Source organism: Sordaria macrospora, chromosome 1 (genome assembly GCF_033870435.1).
Source record: "Sordaria macrospora chromosome 1, complete sequence".
Lineage (NCBI taxonomy): Eukaryota > Fungi > Ascomycota > Sordariomycetes > Sordariales > Sordariaceae > Sordaria > Sordaria macrospora.
In genome coordinates this window covers 8,965,513-8,987,823 of record NC_089371.1, presented here as the reverse complement: position 1 = coordinate 8,987,823, position 22,311 = coordinate 8,965,513, and the positions used below count along the sequence as shown (strand labels likewise).

The 22,311-nt window shown below is 51.8% G+C and overlaps 6 protein-coding genes across 6 annotated transcripts; 2 read left to right on the top strand and 4 right to left on the bottom strand.

Moving 5' to 3' along the window:
- Positions 1–60: 60 nt before the first annotated feature.
- SMAC4_04868 (uncharacterized protein) lies at positions 61–4,374 on the bottom strand. The gene is made up of 3 exons (XM_003347512.2): positions 2,943–4,374; positions 1,256–2,884; positions 61–1,195 (listed from the first exon to the last, which is right to left on the bottom strand). The coding sequence occupies exons 1-3, from the start codon at positions 3,253–3,255 to the stop codon at positions 246–248; spliced, it is 2,892 nt and encodes a 963-aa protein (XP_003347560.2). The 5' UTR covers positions 3,256–4,374; the 3' UTR covers positions 61–245.
- A 2,170-nt stretch (positions 4,375–6,544) lies between these two features.
- Positions 6,545–12,429, bottom strand: SMAC4_04867 (uncharacterized protein). Its single transcript, XM_003347511.2, has one exon. The coding sequence runs from the start codon at positions 10,951–10,953 to the stop codon at positions 7,306–7,308; it is 3,648 nt and encodes a 1,215-aa protein (XP_003347559.1). The 5' UTR covers positions 10,954–12,429; the 3' UTR covers positions 6,545–7,305.
- Positions 12,430–14,822: 2,393 nt separating this feature from the next.
- Positions 14,823–15,824, top strand: SMAC4_13159 (uncharacterized protein; the record flags this gene model as incomplete). The annotated part of the gene is made up of 3 exons (XM_066091282.1): positions 14,823–14,976; positions 15,153–15,270; positions 15,535–15,824. 3 exons carry the CDS (start codon positions 14,823–14,825, stop codon positions 15,704–15,706), a joined length of 444 nt encoding a protein of 147 aa, XP_065945922.1. The 3' UTR covers positions 15,707–15,824.
- Positions 15,825–16,247: 423 nt separating this feature from the next.
- Positions 16,248–16,638, bottom strand: SMAC4_13158 (uncharacterized protein; the record flags this gene model as incomplete). The annotated part of the gene is made up of 2 exons (XM_003347510.1): positions 16,248–16,456; positions 16,605–16,638. 2 exons carry the CDS (start codon positions 16,636–16,638, stop codon positions 16,248–16,250), a joined length of 243 nt encoding a protein of 80 aa, XP_003347558.1.
- Positions 16,639–16,820: 182 nt separating this feature from the next.
- On the top strand, positions 16,821–18,888 carry SMAC4_04864 (uncharacterized protein). The gene is made up of 4 exons (XM_003347509.2): positions 16,821–17,129; positions 17,233–17,323; positions 17,768–17,960; positions 18,059–18,888. The coding sequence occupies exons 1-4, from the start codon at positions 17,093–17,095 to the stop codon at positions 18,089–18,091; spliced, it is 354 nt and encodes a 117-aa protein (XP_003347557.1). The 5' UTR covers positions 16,821–17,092; the 3' UTR covers positions 18,092–18,888.
- A 1,372-nt stretch (positions 18,889–20,260) lies between these two features.
- Positions 20,261–20,530, bottom strand: SMAC4_04863 (uncharacterized protein; the record flags this gene model as incomplete). Its single annotated transcript, XM_003347508.1, has 1 exon — positions 20,261–20,530. The coding sequence occupies one exon, from the start codon at positions 20,528–20,530 to the stop codon at positions 20,261–20,263; it is 270 nt and encodes an 89-aa protein (XP_003347556.1).
- Between the last annotated feature and the right edge of the window lie 1,781 nt (positions 20,531–22,311).

The window sequence follows — 22,311 nt, the reverse complement described above, 5'->3', positions numbered from 1 at the left end:
ACCTAGGTATTCAATTCACACAAAGCAGAACATTTTCTTGCTTCAGTTAATGTGCATGTATGGTATCTTATTTCAAATACAAAACAGAAAAGTTTCTTATAGGTATCGCTTTCCCCATCCATCATCATTACATCCGTAGCTATGTATTCTTCAATCTTCCTTCTTATCCTACATACACTTTTCCCTTCCATACTTCTACACTCCTCCTCATCTCCCCATTTTCCTCAGCACTACCGGAACCCCCCTTACCGGAACTGTCCCTGCTGCGGCCTATAAACCGGTCCTCCGGGACCTCTTTGCTGCTGTCCCTGACCGTAGTATCCTCCCTGACTACTCTGACTCCCCTGCCTCTGCTGCGGCCACTGCTGCTTCTGCTGCTGTTGTTGTTGACCGTAATATCCTCCCTGACCCTGGCCCTGGCTACTCACACTCCCCTGCCTCTGGCCATACCCACCAACAGCGCTCCCAGCACTCTGACTACCAGCTCCATACCTCGGTGGTCGTTGTGGTTGGAAACGCATTTGATATCCGCCCTGTCCCTGTCCCTGCCCCTGTCCGGGAGCTGGACCGGGTGCAGAGCCAGATCTAGCTGACCTTGGACCCTGATTTTGACCTTGACCCGTGGCGGGCATACCGCGATATCCGTTACCAACACCAGCTGCCCCAACGTTGGGGATGGTCGGTTGGCGAGTCATCGGGTTCATCGGCGGCTGACCCATACCCATGCCCATCGGCGCCGGACTAGCAGTGAGTTGCTCACGACTTCCCTTTCTGCCATGTAACTGCTGTTGAGCCTGCTGAGGCTGCTGAGGCATTGGCGGCGCAGCGACGGCGTCGAATTGGAAGGGGGTGGTGGAGCGTTGGTAATCGGAGTAGACGGACATGGTGTAGCCGGATTGGATTCTGCCGAGCTTACCACCATTCGTTGCGTTGCTGGCGTCAAGTCCCGGGCCTCCAAGGGGGACGGTGGTGGCGGTGAAGGTGCGCTGGTTGGGGCCAGAGATGAGGCTGAGGTCTGGAAGAGGAGGGACGGAGTCACGTTCGCGGGAGGCGAGCATGGCCTTTTCTTCGTCGTGGTAGGGCTTGTTGTCGAGGGTTTCGAAGGTGGAGGTCGTGTCGGTGGTCTTGGTGCGGCCGAGGAGGAGGGAGTTGCGGGCATCGAGGGGAGTGAGGGTGTCGCGGGATTGCAACTCTTCTGTGTGGTTGTTAGTAAAAAGGGTCAGACAATTCAGAACAAGGGGGGCAGATAACATACCCATCTCCTTCCTTTTCTTGACATGCGGATTCGCCTTGCAGCAAGCATTGACCGCATTCCAAACAATCAAAATCGCCAAAATGCCCGTCAGCGTGCTCTGGATCGCAATGAGCACCACGCCCGTAACCGTCTGCGTCGTTTGCTGGATCCCAAACTCCTCGACAAAGATCAAGATGCAAACCACCGACAGGACCCTGACCGTCTGGATCATGATGTTAATCACGTTCCCGCTCCTCCTCTCGTAGGGCCGACTCCAGATGAGCAAAATGAGCATCAGCCCCTCGATAGAAAGCTGCGCAATAGTCTGGACCATACCAGACCCATCCGCCGCCGCGAGGACCACCGACTTGGAAAACATGTAAAGAATCGTGGGAACGAAAATCCACCAGTAATCCCTCCTGTATGACTCGTAAAAAAGCGAATACCGAACCCAGATGTTCTTATCATCGTAAAGTCCTCCGATATCGCCCTCGAGCTTCTTGAGCTTCCTAGCCGTGCTCCAGATCTTGTAACTGAAAAAGGCCAAAACACCGGTAAACAACGCCAAGGTAACTCCCGCGAGGACCTTAGCCGCCCAGGAGTCGCCCTGCGTGAACTGGAAGACGCAGTACAGCACCCAGACGCCGTACAAAAGCATGATGAGCGAGGTGATGGCGCGCGCAATGGAGATCCAGTAATGCTTCCTGAAACCGGCGAGCTTTTGCGGGAACGAGCCGAAGAGGGCCCAGAACTCGAGGACGACTTTCACGAGCAAAAGGCCGACGACGATGGCGGCGATGATGATGGCTACGATGAGCAGGATGGTCATGAACATGTTGGCCGAAGGGATAGAGAGTTGCTCGACGTATTGTGAAATACCCTTGACGGCAACGCGGAAGCTCTCTGGATTGTCGAGGGCAGTGGTACCGTTTCCGGACTCAGTAGCCGCGCCGGGCTCGGTGAGGTTAACACTGGTCTCGATCTCGCGTGTGGCGAGGCGGATGAACTCGTTGATGGCGCGCTTGACGGGCAAGCTACCACTGTTGTTCTCGTGGAGCGTCATGGTGGTGTTATCGGGGAAGACGAGCGTGGTGTTCTCCCGGAGGAACATGAAGCTGTTGTGGGTGAGGTTGCCGCCCGTCTTACCGCGGAAGTCGTCGATAGAGGTCTGCATCGCCGCCCAGGGGATGATTCCCGTGGAAAAGCCAAAGTTCTTGGCGAAGTTGCGGTAGACGGGAGGGTAGTTGACAGACAACATGCCGTTCATGGCCATGCCCTGGAAGAACCCAAATACTTCGGTGAAGCTGGGGCTGATGGTGCCCATGCCGGCACTGCTTGCTGCTCCTCCTGCTCCTCCTGCGGCAGCACTACCTCCGGCAACGGCAGCTCCAGCAGCCGAGATACCGGTCAAGATGAGGGCGGCACCGGCCACACCGGCGGCGACATAAGAGACCGCGGGGACGCTGGCGGTCTTGCCGTTCGTTACTTCGGACTGGATGCAAGCGACGGTCTTACCGGTGGATTCCGATAGTAGCTCGAGCTTGGCCATGGCGGCAATATCGGGGATCTGGAATGCTATCGACGGTACCAAGTCGGCAAACTCTGCAGGAATTTTCTGGGTTCCTTTGGCGGAAAAGCTACCCGCGGGGACTATCAGATGTCAGCATATCACCCACATAACCTCTCCATGTATCCAAGTTCCACCTACCAGGACATAGCTGCTTCACAAAGGTGCCCTCGTCGCAAGGGTTGAACTTGTTCTCGTAGATATTCGCCCCGTATGCCGTCACTGTTAGATGAGCCGTGACATTCTGTACTTGGTTGCTCGTCCCCGCCACGTCGAAAGTAACCGTCTTGTCGGCGTTGTTGTAGGTGATATCGGCCTTTTGTACCGAAACCTGGGCGTCCTGCTCGCATGTGTCGAAGCCGATCGTCTTGAGAATGTCGTCGCCCATCACTCCGTGTGCCATAACCAATCCGGCGAAAAGGGCCGCGAGGGCCGTCCGCTTCCTGCGGATCATGGTGTTTGTTGTTGTGTGTGTTGATGAATGAATGAAGAATATGTCCGGTTCGAATAATACTGTCCAGCTCAGTTCCCTCTTTTCTCCCCAGTCGTAGGTAAATTCTTCTTCCTTCTTCCTCCTATGTTCTGTCGTCGATAATGTTGTAGATATGAAATATGTGATGGCGAAATGGTTGAAAGTCGTTTCTATTGTGCTATCGTTTCGAAACCTCTTAGTTCATGTGTGTGCCGTCGAAAGGTTTGCTGTTCAGTGCAGTAGTATCCTCGAAGCCGGTTCTCGGAAAGTTGGATAATGCTTTTGCGATTTGTCAATGTATCGATCAGATGTCGTGGTAGTAAAACAATGAATGGTGTTGTATGTTGAGTGGTGATTGGTTGATTTGAAGTGAGCGATAGTGACAAACAAAGAAGGCAATGTTCTTGTTGTTGAACCTCCTAAGCGACGACGAAGGACTGGATGGTAAAGGCCAAACAATGGAAAAAGCCGAGGATCAACCTGGAAGGAGAAGTGAAAGAAAAACGAAAAGGATCCTCAAAGGGCCCTGTCTGTATGCTCAAAGAAGGAGAGGACGAGCAGAGCACAAAGAGAGTGAGAGAAGGATGGGCGCGAAGATGAGAAGAACGGGTGTTGTTCGTTTGGTTTGAATTGTCCTTGTTCCCAAGCGTCCAGGTGATTGATCCAGGTGCTCACGGTCCAGGTCCCCAGTTTAAGAAATCGGATCCAAGTCAGATGATGATCGACGTTGAATGGAAGAAAAGTCCCCTAGGATGTTGTCAAAGTCGTCATGGATGAGAAAAATCTCGAGCGAAAGTCGAGAACCTGTCTCCTGTAAGGTTAAGGAGTGTATGGAAAAAGAAGAAAAGAAAGCGATCCTGCGCTGTGCTTGTTAAAAAAAGAAAAATGCACGAGCCAGCTGGATTGTTTGAAAAAGGTGAAAAAAGAGGCGTGAAAAAAGAATGGAGATGGTCGATGGAGAAGTGGTGATGGAAAAGTGGAAAGAGCGAAGAAAATGCAAGTTACAGATTTCCCGAAGATCTCTCAACGCCCCAAGACCGGACGACCAGACAAGACGGAACAAGGAAAGGAAAAGAAGGGTTCACCCCAGCCGGTATGTGAAACAATCTTTCAAGCTTTTTTCAGGTGACGATACCTCTATGGAAGTTTGAGGTTTGAGATTCGAGGTTGCAGTAAGTCACTTGAAAGTCAGGAAAAGCCCCGTGTTGTCACTTGTCACCCACCATGACAAAAAGAAAAAGACCGGGAATCCCCCTCTATGAGCGGGCGAGTTGGCTCCCACACCTTTCTGTCATTGCCATTCAGTCCCCTATTTCGAAATCGAAATTCTCGAATCGAATCTCTCGGAACGAACCAAGCGAACGAATGGAACAAATCAACCGAACCGAAAGCTCGCCTCTCAGCGAACGAGTCCCGAGTCCGTCGTGGTGGTCCAAACACCAATCGCTCGCTTGTTGCCCACTCGGGCGAATGACGTGTAATCTTTTCTTATTCAAAAATGCCAAACAGCGAACGAAACTCCATCACCGGGCAGCTCACCCACTCGGGTCAACAGCCATGCACCAAAAGCAATGAACAGGAGAAGGGAACAAACGGACTACCCGATCCGCCCAATCCGCGATCCCTCATTCATTCAGCTCCAAACGCTCATCCTCATCTCTCGCTCTTTGCGCCAGTTAGTAGTCCTTGTGGTTTTTGGAGTGTCCAGTGCGTACCTTGCATCGAAGGCCTCCGGCTCCATATGATGAGCGAGGATGAACAGCGCCTCCGTTCTCGAACCTTTCGTATAAAGACCCTTCACTGCCCCCCTCTTGTCGGTCCGTCTTCTCCCATTCCGTAGATAGATACGAACCTCTATTGTACCGGTCCATTCACCGCAATGAGGTATGTCCGCGTGGCTCAGCGGTTGCCCCATCGCCGGTCCCAGTCGAATCATTGTTGGCAGAACATGGCAGTCTTCGTGGGCCATCGGAGGAAGTTCAAGAAATTCCCTTGACAAGCGCCAGCCCAAAGCAACACAAGCATCTGAAACGTTGGTGGGGTTGCGAACCAAGCAGCGCCCGAACAGGGGGTTGATGTCTCGTCCGAGTGGGCGGCTCTGCCGTTTGTGGGATCTAATTGGCTGAGACCCAACAATGGATGCGAAAATGGAGTCGCCACCGTTCAGGTACCGAGCCCCACATTGTCCACTGAGAGCCGCTAACCGAAGAGAAGGCGTGAGAGAAGGGCCGGGGGGAGCTGACTTTGATGGAGACGACCAGGAGGTCTGGACCCCTGACGATCTTTTGGCCTCTGATGAGAATTCACTTGGAAATTCAAGAAAGGCTTCCAGTTCGATTTAGAGCCATCGTGAACGAGGAGAAAGATAAATATGATGGATGCCGCGATGGCCATTGGAAATGTCCGCGAGATTGTATGGGTCACCTAAAGGAGAAGTACTGTTAATAAGGCCTCCTCTCCTCCACTGTCTCCTCGACGACATCAACAGCGAATTTAAGGCCTGGTAATTGAAGGAGTCAGTCTACCTTGACGGAACCACAAGTCCACAACAACGGCCTTGACGGATATAGAAACGACAGGCCAGAATATATCTTCCTGCAGGCATCAATTGACGTCTGCGACCTGCCGGGTCCCAAAAGACTGGCGACAGTCGCCCTTGCATCCGGTCATCTGGGTCCCTCACCACTCATCGAACCTACAACCATTTACATATCCAGCGCCTGTTTTCAATTCTCACTGTCATTGAGCTCTGTGCGAGATAGAGCGATGAGGGTTGTTCTCAATATCCTCTGCATGCATATATCCAAGAGGGTTCGTAGCTCCCCATCTTCGTCGGCATGGTACCTGGAACGACTTCATTCCCCATCCATCCCTGCATCAACTATGCGAGCCCCTGTTTCCTTGTGGTTCCTTGTGGTGCCCCTGTCGCGGTTACACCTCAGATTGCAAGATCTGCCTCGCAGACTGACAGACTCGAAGCACGAAATGCGTCAGGTTCATGCAAGTCACCACCTACCGTTCCTATCGTAGTATCCAAGGCCAAATTTATCAGGTAGCATACCCATAGAGTGAGTAGACGCCCATGTGATAGCGATACCTGAGATTCCATACGCTGTCGATGGTTCAAGGCCCATACTTCAAGACCAATGCCATGGTCATGGTCATTGTTCCGCTCAAATGAGCGACGACAAAAAGGCTTTTCTGTCCAAGATATCCAAAAAAGAAGTGTTACGCTCGCGCTTAACAGCACCCCTCAAAACAAGATATTCAAAAACGGAGGCCTCCAGTGTCTAGTCATGATTGAGTTGGCTGGGTTGATGTGTTTCGAGGAACGGAAGGATGAACCTCCCAAAGGACAAAGAAGCACGTCCGTCCAGCCATATTACAAGGAATTGCGAAAAGAGTCGTAAGAAGGAAAGATGGAAAGACACCGGCACCAAGTGTTTGTCAAACGCTTTGCCAAAGGCAACTTGCAGGAAGGTACATGTGTGGGCAAAAGAGTATCAGTAGGCGAGGGTATCAAAACTTCGATCCAAGATCCAGCAACACCGATCAACAGCGGGCGAAGTAGCTCATAGGAGACGGCCAACCTAGATGGTCATAGCATGATTCGTAAAGACTTGTCTATCCAAAATATCAATCCCAGAAGGTTCCGTTCGCACTGCTGAATCATGTCGCAACTCAATGGGAGAAAAGAGAGAGACCACCTATGTCCCGCGTCTAGAAAGATGATTCATCAATGTGTTTCATGCGAGGAAAGACAAAGCAACAACTCTCACGATGAAAATGAAACGTCCGGCTCATCCATCCGATACTGTATGTACGTAAAGCTCGTTCGTGGCCATGAAAAGAAGAAATAACACGAAAACACCCGCACCAACTCTCTCTGTCAAACACCTCGTCTCTCCAAGCGGAATCCCGAATCAAGAACGTGTGCAGGCAAGGGTATCAAACCATCAAACCATCAGTCCAAGCAACCTCTATCAACACCAAAAACGGAACAAGAAAGAAGAAAAAGAACCCGTATTGCTCTCAGTAGAACCCTCCATTCTGCCCTGGCATACGCGCCGTCCCAAACGGACTCACATTCCCATGAGGCCCTTGTGCTCCCACTGGCATGAACTGCGCATTCACATGTCCATGTGACTGTTGTCTTCCATATCCATGGTGCTGGTGTCCATTCTGCGAATGCGGTCGACTACCACCCTGCCTTGGGGTTGGAGTGAGACTTGTATCCAGCATCATCCCACCACCACCACTATTCATAGTTCCGTATCCCATCGAGACAGGATCTTGAAGTCCTAGAGCGTTCATGTTCAGATTTAGGGCCATCCCGGGAAACGCCTCTGTTCCGCTGGTGCTATCTGGGGATATGCCCATGAATTGCCCCTGGTTAGGGGGCGCACCCATCAACGGCGTGCCCATCAGGGGAGTCGTTAGCTGTGAGGAGACTCCCATCTGCGAGGCGGAAATGGGAGAAGTCACGTACCCGCCAGCTGTGGTGGTCATTGGCATGGTGGTGTACACTGGTTGAGTGGTGATCAGGTTGTGGTAGGCTTGGTTCATGGGTTGCTGGCCCATGGGCATGTTCATAGATCCGGAGGCCAGCATGCCTTGGGAGAGATCGCCGAATGGCTGGTAGCCAGGCTGAGGAAAGGGTTGGTACCCAAAGCCTTGGTGTTGCTGTGGAGTGCTGGGATAAGACATGGGCATTTGGCGCATGGGCATATGGCTCATGCCATGTATCGCTGGATCAAACCGCTGCTGCATATGAGGCTGTCCGCTTTGCCTTCTGTCGTTATTTTGGGGCATGGGAGGCGGGAAGTGCCTCAGCGGAGGTTCCTGCACCGGACTGATGATCGTATCAGGGTCGACCTCCATCCGCTCCACAAGCTTAATGATGGGTAGGCTTATTTGCTCCATGTGCTTGGCCAGATGGACTGTCAACTTCTTCCATGTCTGGAGCTGTTCCCCACAGAACCGACACGGCTCCTGACGTGGTGTGGTTGTGTTCATTCGGTGGCACTTCTCCACCATCTGCCAGGTCGGGTGACGCGCACCGCCAGCCTTCCTGATAGCCCCCTTTGTCTTGTCTTTGGGCTCATCGTACTTGTGCTCGCGCACGAGATGCTGGAGGAAGTTGTCCCGCCGGTAGCATTCGTGGTGGCAATCGTCGACAATGCACTTCCACCACTCGAGATGACGATGACCTTCATTTTCATGGCGCACCCAATCGGCCTTTCGCTTGAATGTTTTATTGCCGTCTCTGCATTGTTCCCAGGTACAGGCAAAAGGCGAGACATCCTCATGTACGTGTTTGGTCCAATCCGAGGGTTTCCCGAGTGTCTTGCCTTGGAAGCACAACTGACACTCCAGCTCAGCAGGCAAGTCCCTGGTAATTGGCGGGGGAATATTAGCAGGGAATTGGTTTGGGTTGATCATTTTGTCACCGGGTGGCATGTCATCTTCAGACCGCTCAGTGAACCCTCGACCGTTGGGGCCGGGTTTCAACATCTTCGCCTTGCCGCCTGATTTGATGCACTTGGATCCAGATGGGCAACTCTTGTTCATGAGCTGCTGTTCGTGGTCCTTTTTGAGGTTCAAGAGGTGCTTGTAACGAACTGTCTGTTGGTAGACAATGCGGTCAACCAGGTATTGGCTTGTTGGGGGAAGCTTTGGATGAAGCTCCAGAAAGTGCTTCTCGAAACCCTCTTTCGTTGGCTGAATGTTGAGAATCGATGCGCTTGAATCGGCGCTGGAGTCTCCTTCCCCATCCTCGTCATCTTCCTCATCCGAATCATCGTCAATCTCGATGACCTCTGCAGAAGGTTTTGGTTCCGCAGTAGGCCTGGGAAGAGGGGCTGGGGGGCCGCCATAACTCTTCAATAAGCCTGCGAGACCATTATTGGGCTCCTTGCGAGCGGAAGCGTCCGACCTGCTGCGGAAGCGGTTTGAGAAATTGACACTCAGGTTCCGTGCTGGACTTTTGGCGTTAGGAGAAGTGATGGGGGTGTTGCTGATCGAACCATTCCTAGCGTGCGCGGTCGCAATGGATGCCACATTGCTTCCCATGGCGACCAAGGCAGTGTTGATGCTGGGGAACGATTGTTTCTTGCCCAGGCTTGCTGTGCGACTTGGAGGAGCCAAGTTCAAGCTGCCCTGGCTTTCTTTGTGGTCCACCGACGAGCGTGTCGAGTTGGAAGCGCCCTCTTCATTTTCGGCCCGAGTTCGTTTGGCGTTGCTGGGTCTTCTAACCAGACCTCGGAGCTCTTGGATGATTGCACTAGGTCGGCGAAGAGAATCTCCTCTGCTCAAAGACAGCTTTTTGAGGAAGTTCCCAGCGTTTTCGACCTCGGCGTCTATTGTGCCAATGCTGCGACGCCTCGTTCCCCAGGTTGCCGCTCTCGAGATGATGGAGCCGTTGTCTTTGCACATTTGCTCAAATCTGTTAATGGCAGCTTGGGAAGTCTCTGGCTGATGTCGCTCAGATATGATGGGGAATGACAGCGGTGCATCGGCCCAGTTGCGGTTCCCAGAGATGATGGCTCGATCCTCCGCTGTCATTTTGCCGCCTTTTTCTGTAAAATATATCTGCCCTGACAGTTGCTTGTTTTCCGAGGGTTCGGCTCCGATCTCCCTCGGATCAATATTATCGTCATCGTGGTCAATAGGCTGTATGAAAGGCTGGTTTACATCCACGAAGCCCGATTTTGTGCGGCCAGCAGTGCTCAACTTGGCCATCCAGGCGTCGACCTCCTCGTTTTGTTCTTTAACTTGGTTCTCGGCAGCAAGCTCGTTTACGCTGCGTACCTCGGCGGAGGACCAGTTATCGGGTGCTACTCCAGTTCGGCCAGTGACTTGATCTGAGGCCCAGCATAGTGACCCATCGCGTGCGAGTGTCGATGAATGGGACATATTGCCGTCGGAAGTTTGGTGGGCAAAGTCGTTTCCATTGACGCCGGGGTGGAGAGCATGGGATTGAGCGTTGTTGAGGGTATACGAGTTGATGTTGTCCCAATTTGAGACTGTTACCCTTGGACTTTGCTCTGACATGACGTTGATCGAGGGCACAGAGCTGTCGTCACCCAGCTCCGCGCTATTGGTGGTTTCTGGCGTCAACTCGTACTCGGCTTGGCTGCTGTCCTGCGAGTCTGAAAGAGATGGCTGTTTTGGCCTATGGGTGACGACCTCTTGGGTATTGACGGAAATAGGTGAGCGCTTCGGAAAGGTTGCTTGGTTGGAGCCGGTTCCGAGATTCGGAGAGGTCTGTAATGAAGGCGTCTTTTCTGGACTCATGGGGAGATGACTGGCACCTAACAGAGCATTTTGTGTCTTCAGGACTGGTTCGGATGAAGTACGGTCGGGAAAATGGTTGTTGTTGGCTGTCTGGAGGAAGTCGTCTTCGAGAAAGGAAGGTGAACCGTCCTCGATTAAAGAGAAGTTGACGCCAAAGAACGGGTCGTCGTTGTTGGCGAAGTCTAATTGTTGATATTGGTAATGGTTATTGAGAGCTTCTAGAGATTCTTCTGGTGTCTGTGTGTTGTTAAGTGCAGGTGACGCCGAGTTACTGAGGGTATTTGGTGTAAGATGGCTTTCTTGTGATAGTTGGTTGCGCTCCGGCGTGGCAGAGTCGTTATCGGCCAGAGAGGACGGCGTGTAATAAGTATAACCCGAAGACATGTTGAAGGAGGGAAGGGGTGGGGGCCCTTAAGAGAGTGTCTCTCTGAGTGTGAGTGCGTATATATCAACAAGTGATGTTATGACGCCGAGAATGTTGGCTGAATGGGCGGTGCGCGGTCAGGTCCTGAACTTGCTGGTAGGCGATCAGGCGGCAACCATGATATGTCTGCGTAGGCAAACCTAAAGAGGAGGATGAGGAGGAGGAGAGCGAATTGCGGCTGCGGTTGCGGCTGCGCGGGGTTCTGAAGAGAGTGATGGTGGTATTGGCTTGGCTGAATGATCGTCGTCGTGTTAGACGCTTCTCCACATGGACCGAGACAGAGGTTAAAATGTTTGCAATTTCTTCCCGCTCCCACGCGTGTGATGGAAGCCGGATATGAAGCGATTTCAAGAAAAAACTTTCGGGAAACTGTAGGAAAGACGAGAAGATGGGGAAAAGATGGTGTCTGGCGTACCCGGCAGGAAGCAAAGCTTGAGCAACACCGGGCTGGACCCCCTGTCTCTCCTCTTGTGCAGCGAGGATGGGGGCAAGGCGCAGAGACAGCTGCGCTTTCGAGCCTGGTCTGTGGCCGTGAGCGCTTAGAGGCTTGATTTTGCGTGATGTGAGCAGGGGTTTGAGATAGTGTGTGGTAGCGCAGTTTTGTGGTCTAGCCATGTATCCGCAACATCTCAAGAGTTTATACTCTGTCGACCTGTGAAATCTTTTAGTTATCATCATATGGATTCGCCATGGTATGAAGGTCACCGATAGTCTCTAGGGTTTTATCAGTCAAGTGAACTGAAGATTTGAAGTGAGGTAGCCCAAGATGGGAGTCCTGGTTCTAGGTTGCCGTGGTTGCCTGGGAGCTGGGGTCGACAGTGATGGTGTAGACCCGTTTGGGAAGGATGTGATGCCAAAATCACAAACCAATATCCCGAGTATGAAGTCATGTTCTCGATGTCTCTCAACCGGCACACGGAGTTGATAGACTCTGTGATAGTCTCATGGACTTCCAGCCACATGGAGCAGTGCTCTTTCTGCCTCATCGTGGCTTCATGTCATCTTGACTTGGCTTCCGGACTAGAGCCCGACGATGTGCGTTGAGTGTGTTGTCCTTGTGTACCCTCAACCTCAAGCCCCTGTCAAGTATTGCCTGATTAGGCCAGAAGATGCAGCCAATTTGAAGCAATCGGCTTGATGGACTTTCGCCTCGTCGAGATCACCCTCGACATGCTCTGCTTACTGTCATGAACGCACTGTGAGAACCTGCAGAGGTCCATGGTCCAGATGGCCCAAGGCTCAATGATGAGGGTCATCATGGTGACAAGAGGGAGGCATACCGGTCGGTGAGAGAACGAACCTGGATCAAGTCGATATCATCACGACCCGAGACAGTGGAAGAGGTCCCGAGTTCGGCACGGTCTCACTAATATCGCAGCATCCAGGGTGCGTCCCACTTGAAGTCTCTGAGTGGATTGTGAATCGAGGCGAAGCAACATCTCGAAAAGGGCAGACTCGGGCAGAGCAGCAGGCTGAACAGAGTCAATTGATCAAAAAGGTCGCTGGGTTGTATTGCAGCAATTCAAGGCGACCAAAGAGAAAGCCGGCTGAATCCAATGAGTTCTGTGTTCAATCTGTGTCCAGTCACAGAAGAGACAAGTTGAAGGTCACGAGAATTCGGTTGCAGAGAACAAAGGACGGAAGAACCACTGACAGAAACAGAAGGGACCATGCCCTGGCAGGGGCAGGATCCCCAGATACCCCACCTGCCCGACCAACCTGAACGGCGCCGTGCTGACCCCACTTTGGACAAGGCATCTTGCACTGCCCCGCGCGAACCATTTGCAAATCACCAACCCGACATCATCAACGCCGGGCACTTCAGGGACACTTCACCACCATCTCGTTGATCATCTTGAGTCTCATAAAGGGGCTTGGATTGTGCCTTGCGGGAATACATCATGCTTCCTTCCGTCACAATGATTACATATGCAACCCATAAGCACGGAAGGAAGCATGGAAGTCGAAGCCATGATCAGACCTCTGTTGACGTTCAGTCACTTCCTCTCAAGTTTCACACAATCGATATTGAACCATCCCGATTCGCTTGTCACTTTAATACTACCATGTCAAAAGTTCAGACGAACCGTTGAACCCAAATCCATGGCTGATCATCCAAAGCCCCTTCAACTGATGCGGTCAGCACTTTCTCACAAGCCACTGCATCAACAGACTCACAAACATTCCATTTAGTTTGACTCAGGGGGCCCCAGTGTCTTCGAGCTTTCAAGATTCCTTATGGTGGGTGGGGTGGTATAGTTTGATGCCGTGCAGCCTCCGGACGGCTTGCACTGCCACGCCACGCCGGCTTCCACTCCGCTCTGCCACCCCCATTAGATTCACGGAACCTTTCCCATGATGCACCTCTCCTCCGGGACCCCGTCTCCGAACTACTTTTTCACTTTTATGAACCCCTGATCCCTATCATCACCAAGTTTCACGAGTCAATGATTCACTTTCAAACATTATCTTCCTCCTTTGCTTCGCCTGCCGACCGGCAATTAACATACTATTACGAGCCGGTCTGTTACACTAACAAAAGGAGCAGCCTTCAACACAAACAGTTTGACACGTCGGAACCCTATCCACAATCCCGGACGGACAATGATCATGAACGGTCATGGACCACGTCCGTGAGTTGATGTTTTAGACGCTGATCACCATGCCGCTGGAGTATCTCCGGTGTCAGTACCCGGTAAACCAATCCAAAAGATCATCGCCATTCTGAGCAACTCACAAATCAGAAGATCCGCCGGTGAATCTAACTACCAAGTTTCAATAATCCGCCTTCACCCATGTCACCCTGAACTGCCCGACTACGGAGACCTTCATGATGCTCCTTCCCCTGCAGCCCTGTCTAAAATCGTCGGCGCATCCCAAGATGCCACCCCACGATACAAGCCTATTATCGCACAAGCTTTCTGGCCCAAGCCTACATTCTAGACTCCCATTCTCCTACCCCAATTCACACCATCTCACCATCTTAACACTGAGAACATCTGGCTGAACACTTTAACCCATCTTACCCCTACGCCGCAAGCTAAAGTCTTCTGTGCCTCCTTTCCGCTTCCATCAACACCGATGACAAGCATAAGCTTTAACAATGAGGCAGCGGGCTTCATATGAACCGGGCTTAGATCCGCATCTTGGCGTTGTCTAAGTTCTTATGTTCTTGTGTGACAATTCATAGCCTCTCGGGGATGATCCAGTGCTGTTCGGATGGGGATGATCGTCAGATCGGAGCAAGGCCGGATCATCACGACCCTGCGACTCGATCTTTGGCTTTCTTTACCAATTACTATATTCATGTCCACTTGAAGAAAGAATACTTCTCGCAGAAGACCTCTAGAAGCCTTTCGTTGACTTGATCGGCCATATCCTGACAACCAACGTTCAAGTCCTGGCTGGTCATCTGGCCGTGCCGTCGGCTGCAAGGAAGAAGAGACACTAGGTGAAAACAGTACCATCTTGACAGTAACTGACCATTTTAAGTCCGCTGTGACTTTCACTCATGTCTAAACTCCCTTTCACATACAAATTAGGTTCTTCATGTGCCTACCAGAAAAGTAAAGTCCACGCTGTTCTGCTCTGGCCCCCTACACCAACTGACTGATGCCCATCCAGCCCAGGGTTAGGGTATCCTTCTTCATCCTCATGCTTATTCTACACTACTGTCTACACGTGCAAAGGGTTAGGGTAAATAACGTCATCCTCGGCTCTTCCCGAACCTTCGTTGCTTCGGAGCTTTTCTGGTGACAAAGTGGTCCGAGCTTCCGATCAGCAATCAACAATCACGATCGTGTTGAGCTTGCCTGCCGACCCGACCTCGATGCATGGGAGCGGAGTCCGCCCAAGATCGCGGCCGGGACGCGGACATTCGGGCTCGCTAGTGCAGCTGCTTGGTAAGTTTCCGAACTTGGATGATCTTTTGAAGCTTAAGTTTCTACAACAACAAAGTTCAGACGAAAGATACTATCACAATGGTACGTTCAGATGGAAGATGTTGGAGGGCAAGGGATTGACAGAGCTTCGATCGGGGAAACAACTCTGTTCAATTGCGCTAGGGAACACTGGCCGCCAGAGGGAAAGAGGCCGAGGTTTACAAATACTTGTTGAAGCTATCCTGCTAACAATCGCATCGCAATCGCAACTCAAATAGGGTCTCGAAGTTCCCGCCTACGTCCTCTCCGCCTTGACGGTCACCGGTGGTATCGCCGGCTATGCTCGCACCAAATCCAAGCCTTCCATCATTGCCGGTTGCGCTGTCGGTCTTCTTTGTACGTCACATCATTCCGAGTGTCGATACCTACCTTTACGATCGCAACCTCTACGATCCCTACCTCCACGACCGCATCCGTTCTACCTACCTACCTACCAAACACGAACCCAATGGCCCAGATCGACCGAACTCCCCGATCTACACACGCATCTCTACAACCTCCCTATCTCTACAACCCCCTACTTCTGCCATCCCTTTAGAAACCTCCATCCTACCATCCAGCTTCTAAGCTAGAATTGCTGCTGACGCCTCCACCAAACAGACGGCCTCGGCGGCTACCGCATCCAGCAGAACCAGCCCCACGGCGTCGAGCTCGGCCTCCTGGCCTCCGTCGTCCTCGGCGGCGCTTCCCTTCCCCGCGCCATCAAGCTCCGCAAGCCTGTGCCCATGATGCTCAGTGCCATTGCCGCTTTTGGGCTGTATACCTTTGGTGATGCTTTCCGCCAGACTCTCTAAACGATGCCTTAGAGGGTCCGGATAGAGAAGAGGAGGGAAGAAGAATAAGAGGGGAGTTGGTATTTGTGTAGTGTACGCGCTATGCGGTATAAGCCAAAAAATATTACAAAAAGAACCAGCCAATGTCCAGTTGTGCGCCTCCCGATGCTCTTTTGATGTTGATGTGATGCAGTGATGGGGTATAATTGTTTGAACCTTGACGGCCTGTGACTTCCGTAGTCGGGCGTAGTAGTTCAGAGTATGTGTTATGTGTATTCGACTTCCGTTGCTCTTCGATCGTCTTGACGTCTTCCAGGAGTCCGTGTGTGATGCCCTGCCGGTACTGCGCCTCCTCTCCGTTTCTGTACGATCCTCCTCTTCCTTCCTCCATATATATCCGGTTCGTCGTTCCGGCAAGGTTCCGCAACACTTCGGTCAGGGTTGAGAAGGTAGCTCGGTTACGTTCACGTTCTCGGTGGGTAGGATTGCCGGGTACGTCGGGTCGCGTAAAATGCCGAATGTTGTTTATTGTGACGACGTTCAAGAGTTCTCATCAATCTCCTTCCACTTCTGCCTGATGATGGCCTTCTTGTCCGTCACCTTGCTCTGGTTGTCCTTTTGGTTCTTGAATCTCTCGGCGCGCAGGCACGACGACAGCTGCTCCTTGAGGTCGTTGCACATGCCCATGGACTTCCAGAGGAAGCCACGGGCGTGGCATTCTTCGAAGGCGATCATGACGTCGTGGCAGGCTGTTCGGTAGAGTAAACATTAGAGGTTAAGGTCGGTAGGCCGGCTGGGAGGCAAAGGGTTGGTGGTGGAATTATGTCCAGGAGGGCCGCAAGGGCATTTGGAGGTCCCGGACGAGTGTTAGGCGACCGGAAGAAGAACAAAACGTACCGGCATTGTCCTTGGTATGCAAGTGAGGATGCATCTTGACCGTCGGAGTTCTAAGAGCTGTCGCAAAGGAACAGCTACAGTGACCAGGGCAGTTGACGTCGTCGCAAAACCAAAAAAGAAGATCTGGGGAATCGGGCAGTTTGCGATTCGCGACAAGACGGAAGACGGGAAGATCAGACGGGCAAGATCCAAAAAAGCGGCGCGGCGGCAAGGCCTGGCCGAAGCTAAAGCTTTGACCAACCAATTGCGTGGAAGTGGAAGTCACTTGGGCCCAAAGCTCCCTGTGATTGCCCCCCCCAACGGTTTTCAACACCTCGAACACCTCCTGAGCACTAACATTTTGTGCTGTCCGTCGAATCTACCACTGCTGACGACGTCTCCTATCCATTTCGATTTGACGACAGCCCGACGACAAGAAGAATCTCTCACTGAACATCCTACACTCGACATTCAACAGGGGAAGTGACCAGATCAGACAGACAATAATCATGACTCAACAACAAGCAGCTGCGAAGAAGCAGCAAGGTGCGTCAGTCTTTTTTTTTGTTGGTCCCTGAAGGGCATCTGACGAAGATGAGGGGCATCCATCCTTGTCGATAAACAGCTAGCTAACGAAACTGATGAGCAGACCTTCAACTTCAGTACACCACTTACAAGAACACTCTGCAACAAATTGCCCAGAAGATTGGCGATGTTGAGCAGGAGGCTGAGGAGCATAAGTAAGCATCTTAATCTGGAGTCTCTGGATTTTGTCTTTTATTCTTCTTTAACCGCGGGCTGCGGGGGGCGGGCTGATGAGGGTGACGGTGGTGTGGTGATGGTGATGGTGTGAACTCCTCACTCATCGTTCCTTGATCCTTCTCGTTGTGGGATGTCATATAGGGTATCACACCGCTTTCCTGCCACAGGATCATGATGGTGGTGATATTTCTGATTTCTTCTGTACCTTTCTTTCTCTTCCAACACATCCATTTCGTATCTGTATCCCTTTCCTGTTTCTTTCTTATGCTTGGTCACACCGCCCCTTTCCTTCCCCATCCTATTCCATCATCTACGACTCCTCCTCATCCGATCCGTACCTTGTTACCTCACCTTGAAAGATCTGATCTTGAATTCCGATCTTTCTGAAACCTGAAATTGATAACTGACAAGACCGAAAATAGACTCGTCCTCGAAACCTTGGATCCCCTCCCGGCAGACCGCAAGTGCTTCCGCATGATCAATGGCGTGCTGGTGGAGAGGACGGTGGAGGACGTGGTCCCCGCTTTGAAGACCAATGCCGAGGGCTTGAAGAAGGTTCTGAACGACCTGGTCAAGCAGTACCAGAGTAAGCAGGAGGAGCTGGATAAGTGGAAGGTATGTTACTATGTTCTTGTTTTCCTTGGGGGTTTATCCCCCTGACTTTCGAGCGTGAGGAATGGTCAGCTGACTGACTGGTTTTCGAAACTATACAGAAGAAGAACAACGTCCAAGTTGTTCAGTCATGAGCAAGGAGACGAAACGATAGTTAGGGCATGTTGGGGGAAGATAGAGAGAAAGATTCCGACAATGTATAGTGTAGGTACGGATACAATACCCCCGCCACCATTTTACGAACGGATTCGTCATAGTGAAGAGGAGCAGCATTCAGCCCGAATGAAGCAAAGTGAGCAGGTTTAACTAAGTGGATAAACGATGGATGCCATGTCACCAAGGATGGTCGGCTGTTGACGTGTTCATCAAGGGATTGCTTGCAAGGTTCGGCATCTGAAGGCGATGATGATCAAGAACGATGACGTCGTATTAGGTGTTTTTTTTTGTTTCTGTTTCAGCGCAGGCGAAATCAAACAGTGTTTAGAATCATATCATGGCTGTATGTCGATGTTTATGGTCGTCAAGGGGTGGCCGGGATCTCAGCAGAACTGATATAGGTGATGTGTAGATTTTTACCAGAAATGGAATAACCAAAAGAAGCTTTCAGGGCGTCATCCTCCTTCAAATTTGCACGCAAGGCATAAACGATCGGTTGACAGTTGTCACGGCATATTTGTGCTTTTTTGGATGGTGCTTCAGGCCCTGGGCATAATGATGATGGTCGTGGTGTGGTTGATGAGTTGTCCCAAGCCCACCCATCCTGGCATGGACATGGTATGTACTCCCAAGGAGGCTCACTGCAGCCTAGCGGCAAAGGGGGCGCGTCTCAGTGCCCAACCGGGAGGCCGAAAAAACATCCTTCCCCCAAAGCCCAGCCAGCAGTCCAGCACATGGGGTTGGCTGGTTGGGCTTCGATTGGACTGGAACCCGCGTGCAAGCAAAGTGAAAGGAAGCGAAGCGAGCAAAACGACCGGCGATGAGCTACTGCGCAGAAGGCTTCTTCTGAGATGACGGACTTGCCGTCGGCGGGCGGAAAGACGACGGCGTCATTTTCTCCGCTTTATGGCTTAATATGTATGTAAGTAAGCCAGTTAGCTTGAATGCTCGTGGATGTCCGGTCCAGTCGTACAGCAGCAGATCATGAAACTCGGGTTTCGAAGGGGCTGCTGTTGGCCAACCCCAACCTTTTCTGGACTTTGCGAGTGAGTGAGGGGTGCTTTTCCAAGGAGGACACACCCGCTCGTGATCGTGATATCTTTCTGTGAGCCAACAGGGAATTTTCTCACATAATCTCCGGAATATCTTCCAATGAGGCTGTCGAAATCTCATCTAAAATCCATCATTGGTGAAGAACTGACTTTGTGATAACCACTGAGCTCGTTCTTTGGAGTCGTCCCAGCCTCGTGTATGATGGAATGGTGAATGGGCTGTGAATGGTTGCCCGCATCGTGGGAAACGAAAGAAGGGGCGGGCATATCAAATGAGTGGTGATAGCGAAAAGCCCAGCCAGTCATCACACACACCTTTCCTTTGGGATCTCCTTTTGAAGAACCCCCAGCCTCTCTTTCGGCCCAAAAGCCGTGGTTGGATTTCAGGGCATCCATTGGGCTTCTGGATTCTTTCAGCCTTCTTGTTCCTGTTGTTTGGGTTCGTTGAAGATGGTGTTGATATGTCACAGCCATTGTCGAATCAGAGGCTGTCTCCACCCACCTTTCAGGCATTCGTCGCCCTGAAGCTGGGGTTGTTGTTTCGCCAAGATATCATATCTGGAATGGCGTCGACGTTCGGCATCATCGTCGACAGAATACTCAACTGTTGCTTATTGTTGTTGATGAAGAGTTGGAAAACAGAGGACTCACTATTGCTTTGTGCATTATCCCTGCTAATAGTCGCAAGCATGCAACCCTTTGAAGAGGTCACGGACGATGCACTTTCACCGCTCTTGTCGGTCCACGGATATCAGATATTGGCGTCTCGTTGAGGATGAGGAGTAGCAGTCGGGTGACTAGTCGTCACGAGCACTGGTGATATTCATCAATCGAGGTGGGGAAGGCAGGTGTAGGATCGTATCAAGGACGTCGGGGTCGGGTGAGTGGAACGGTCTTTTTGAACCTCTGGATTAAAGTTGTATCGACGAAAGCGTCAGTCGTTTGGTGGTTTGACATGATGAAGTTGGTGTCAAACTCAGGTACCAGGTCGACAGTTTGATGGCCCGGGCAACAAGAACGGCAATAGATATGCCCAAGCAAACGTCACAACAATAGGTATCAGTTGGGTGCTTTATGTGCCATTGTCAATCGATATCAGCCATGCAGATTGAATGATTGTGGTTGTTGTTGTGGTTGTTGTTGTTGTTGTTGTTGTTGTGGTTGTTGTTGTTGTTGTTGTTGTTGTTGTGGTTGTTGTTGTTGTTGTTGTTGTTGTTGTTGTTGTTGTTGTTGTTGTTGTTGATGGTGGGTGGTGTTGTTGTCGTTCTGCGAATCCGACGTTGTGCTGGCGAAGCCGGGATGTTCGCTAAATCGCTGGAACATTACAACGTAAACTATGCCTATCCGGGATGGATTGCGGCGCATGATTCGGATGGGACCCGCTTCTCCCGCATGCTCTTTCTTTCACCCGATATCCTTCTTCTTTGTAAATTGTTAGTGCAGTGTTTTGGTAGAGACAGAAGGAAAGAGGTGTCAACGAGCTGACACTGTCACCACAACCAACCCCACGAGTCGGCTTGTCTTGGTTTTTGTGTTTCCATGCATCTCAGACACGGAACGAAACGACAACGACAGACGTACTGCAACTACATACCTTGACATTCACACGTCCATATTGGCCAACTCAGACAACCGGATAATCCACTAGGAAGAATCGGCATCCAGTATCTTCCACTTTCGTCCGAATTATTCACTCTGTCAAGTGTATCTCGACACTCTAACCCAAGAGGTACCCTACCGTTGTTGACGCGCCCCCCATCAACAATCAAACACCCCCTTCGACGTGGATACACACGCCGTCCGACATCCCCAACCAGGACAAAAGCAGAAACCCGTTCTTGTACTCTACGCGAAGCGTGAAGCAACGGGGCCATACAGACCACTCATCTCCTGATATTACTACCGGTACGTACACATCATGAGATACTACACTAGAGACTATGGAGTCTAGTGAAGGAGCCAGACCAGCAGCCAGACACTGCCTTTGCCTTGCTGTTGCCATGCGCGCACTGCATCATTGCGCACATCACCACCACAACACACAGGCACACCACAGTCATCCCGTCTTTTTGCGTGAGCGCCATGAGGTGTTGCTGTGAGGTGCTTGCTGCTGCTCCTGCTGTTGCTGCTTGTTGGCCCCTCAGGAACGCGGCAGTCCAAGGAGGGGCGTTGAACTCCAACATCCATCCATCCCAACCTTCCCGGTCCTAGCTTCTGCTGGACATTTCCACACTTCCCCAGCTCGGGTTCCAGTGATCACGCTGCCGCTCCAGTCGTCCGTCTCCATCTCCCGTGCCCCGTCTTGTCTGTCCCCCAAACTCATCCCAGTCCAATCCACAGTCGTAGTCCCACGTTCGGCCAAGTAATGGTTCATTAGTTGACTGGATTTGCTCTTCTGACGCGACTTTGCAGGTTACCTTTTCCACGGGGCGAACACCAGGCAGAAAGGCATCATCATCGATACACAATACAATCTACACCTCTACACTAGACTACTTGTCTCTTTATACCCCCACCGCGGGACCAAAGAACAAGACGCGTTGCTCTGCCCTGCGCTGGCCCGGACAGTAAATCCAAAAGAACCAACCATCACCAGCCCATCGCCGTGTGGTGTAACAGCGACCCGTGTGTACACAGAGACACACAACATAAGGAGGCCATCAGGAGCAGCAGAGAACGGACTTGACGAAACGTCGAATTCGGGGACACGGGAATACCTATACACTTGCGGCAGGGTCGGTCTACCTCCTGCGGTACCTACGCCCAGAAATCTTGCTGGTCGTTGGTCATCCTGTTTACGACCGCACCAGTCCTGCAGTAAGGCGATCCATCCAGCAGACGCCGGCAAGGTTCCAGAGCCCCAGAGAGTCTCCAAGCAAGCCCGCGCTAGAGACACCACCACCCTGCACCCTTGGGTAGGACCCGCAGTGCCCCGTCCAGTCACCAGTCTCGTCGGGCCACCCATTCAACCCCCAGAACAGCCCCCCTCACTCTTCGCTACAGGTACCGAGCGTGCCGCTAGAAAGAGACAAGCAAAGGTCGGAGCGTTCCTTTGCTTCGGGTTCGGGCTGCCATATCCAGTCCTCGGGCTTCTCCCGTCCCTCCTCTTCATCGCCACCAGTCACCCCAAGGTACCCCATCAAGTC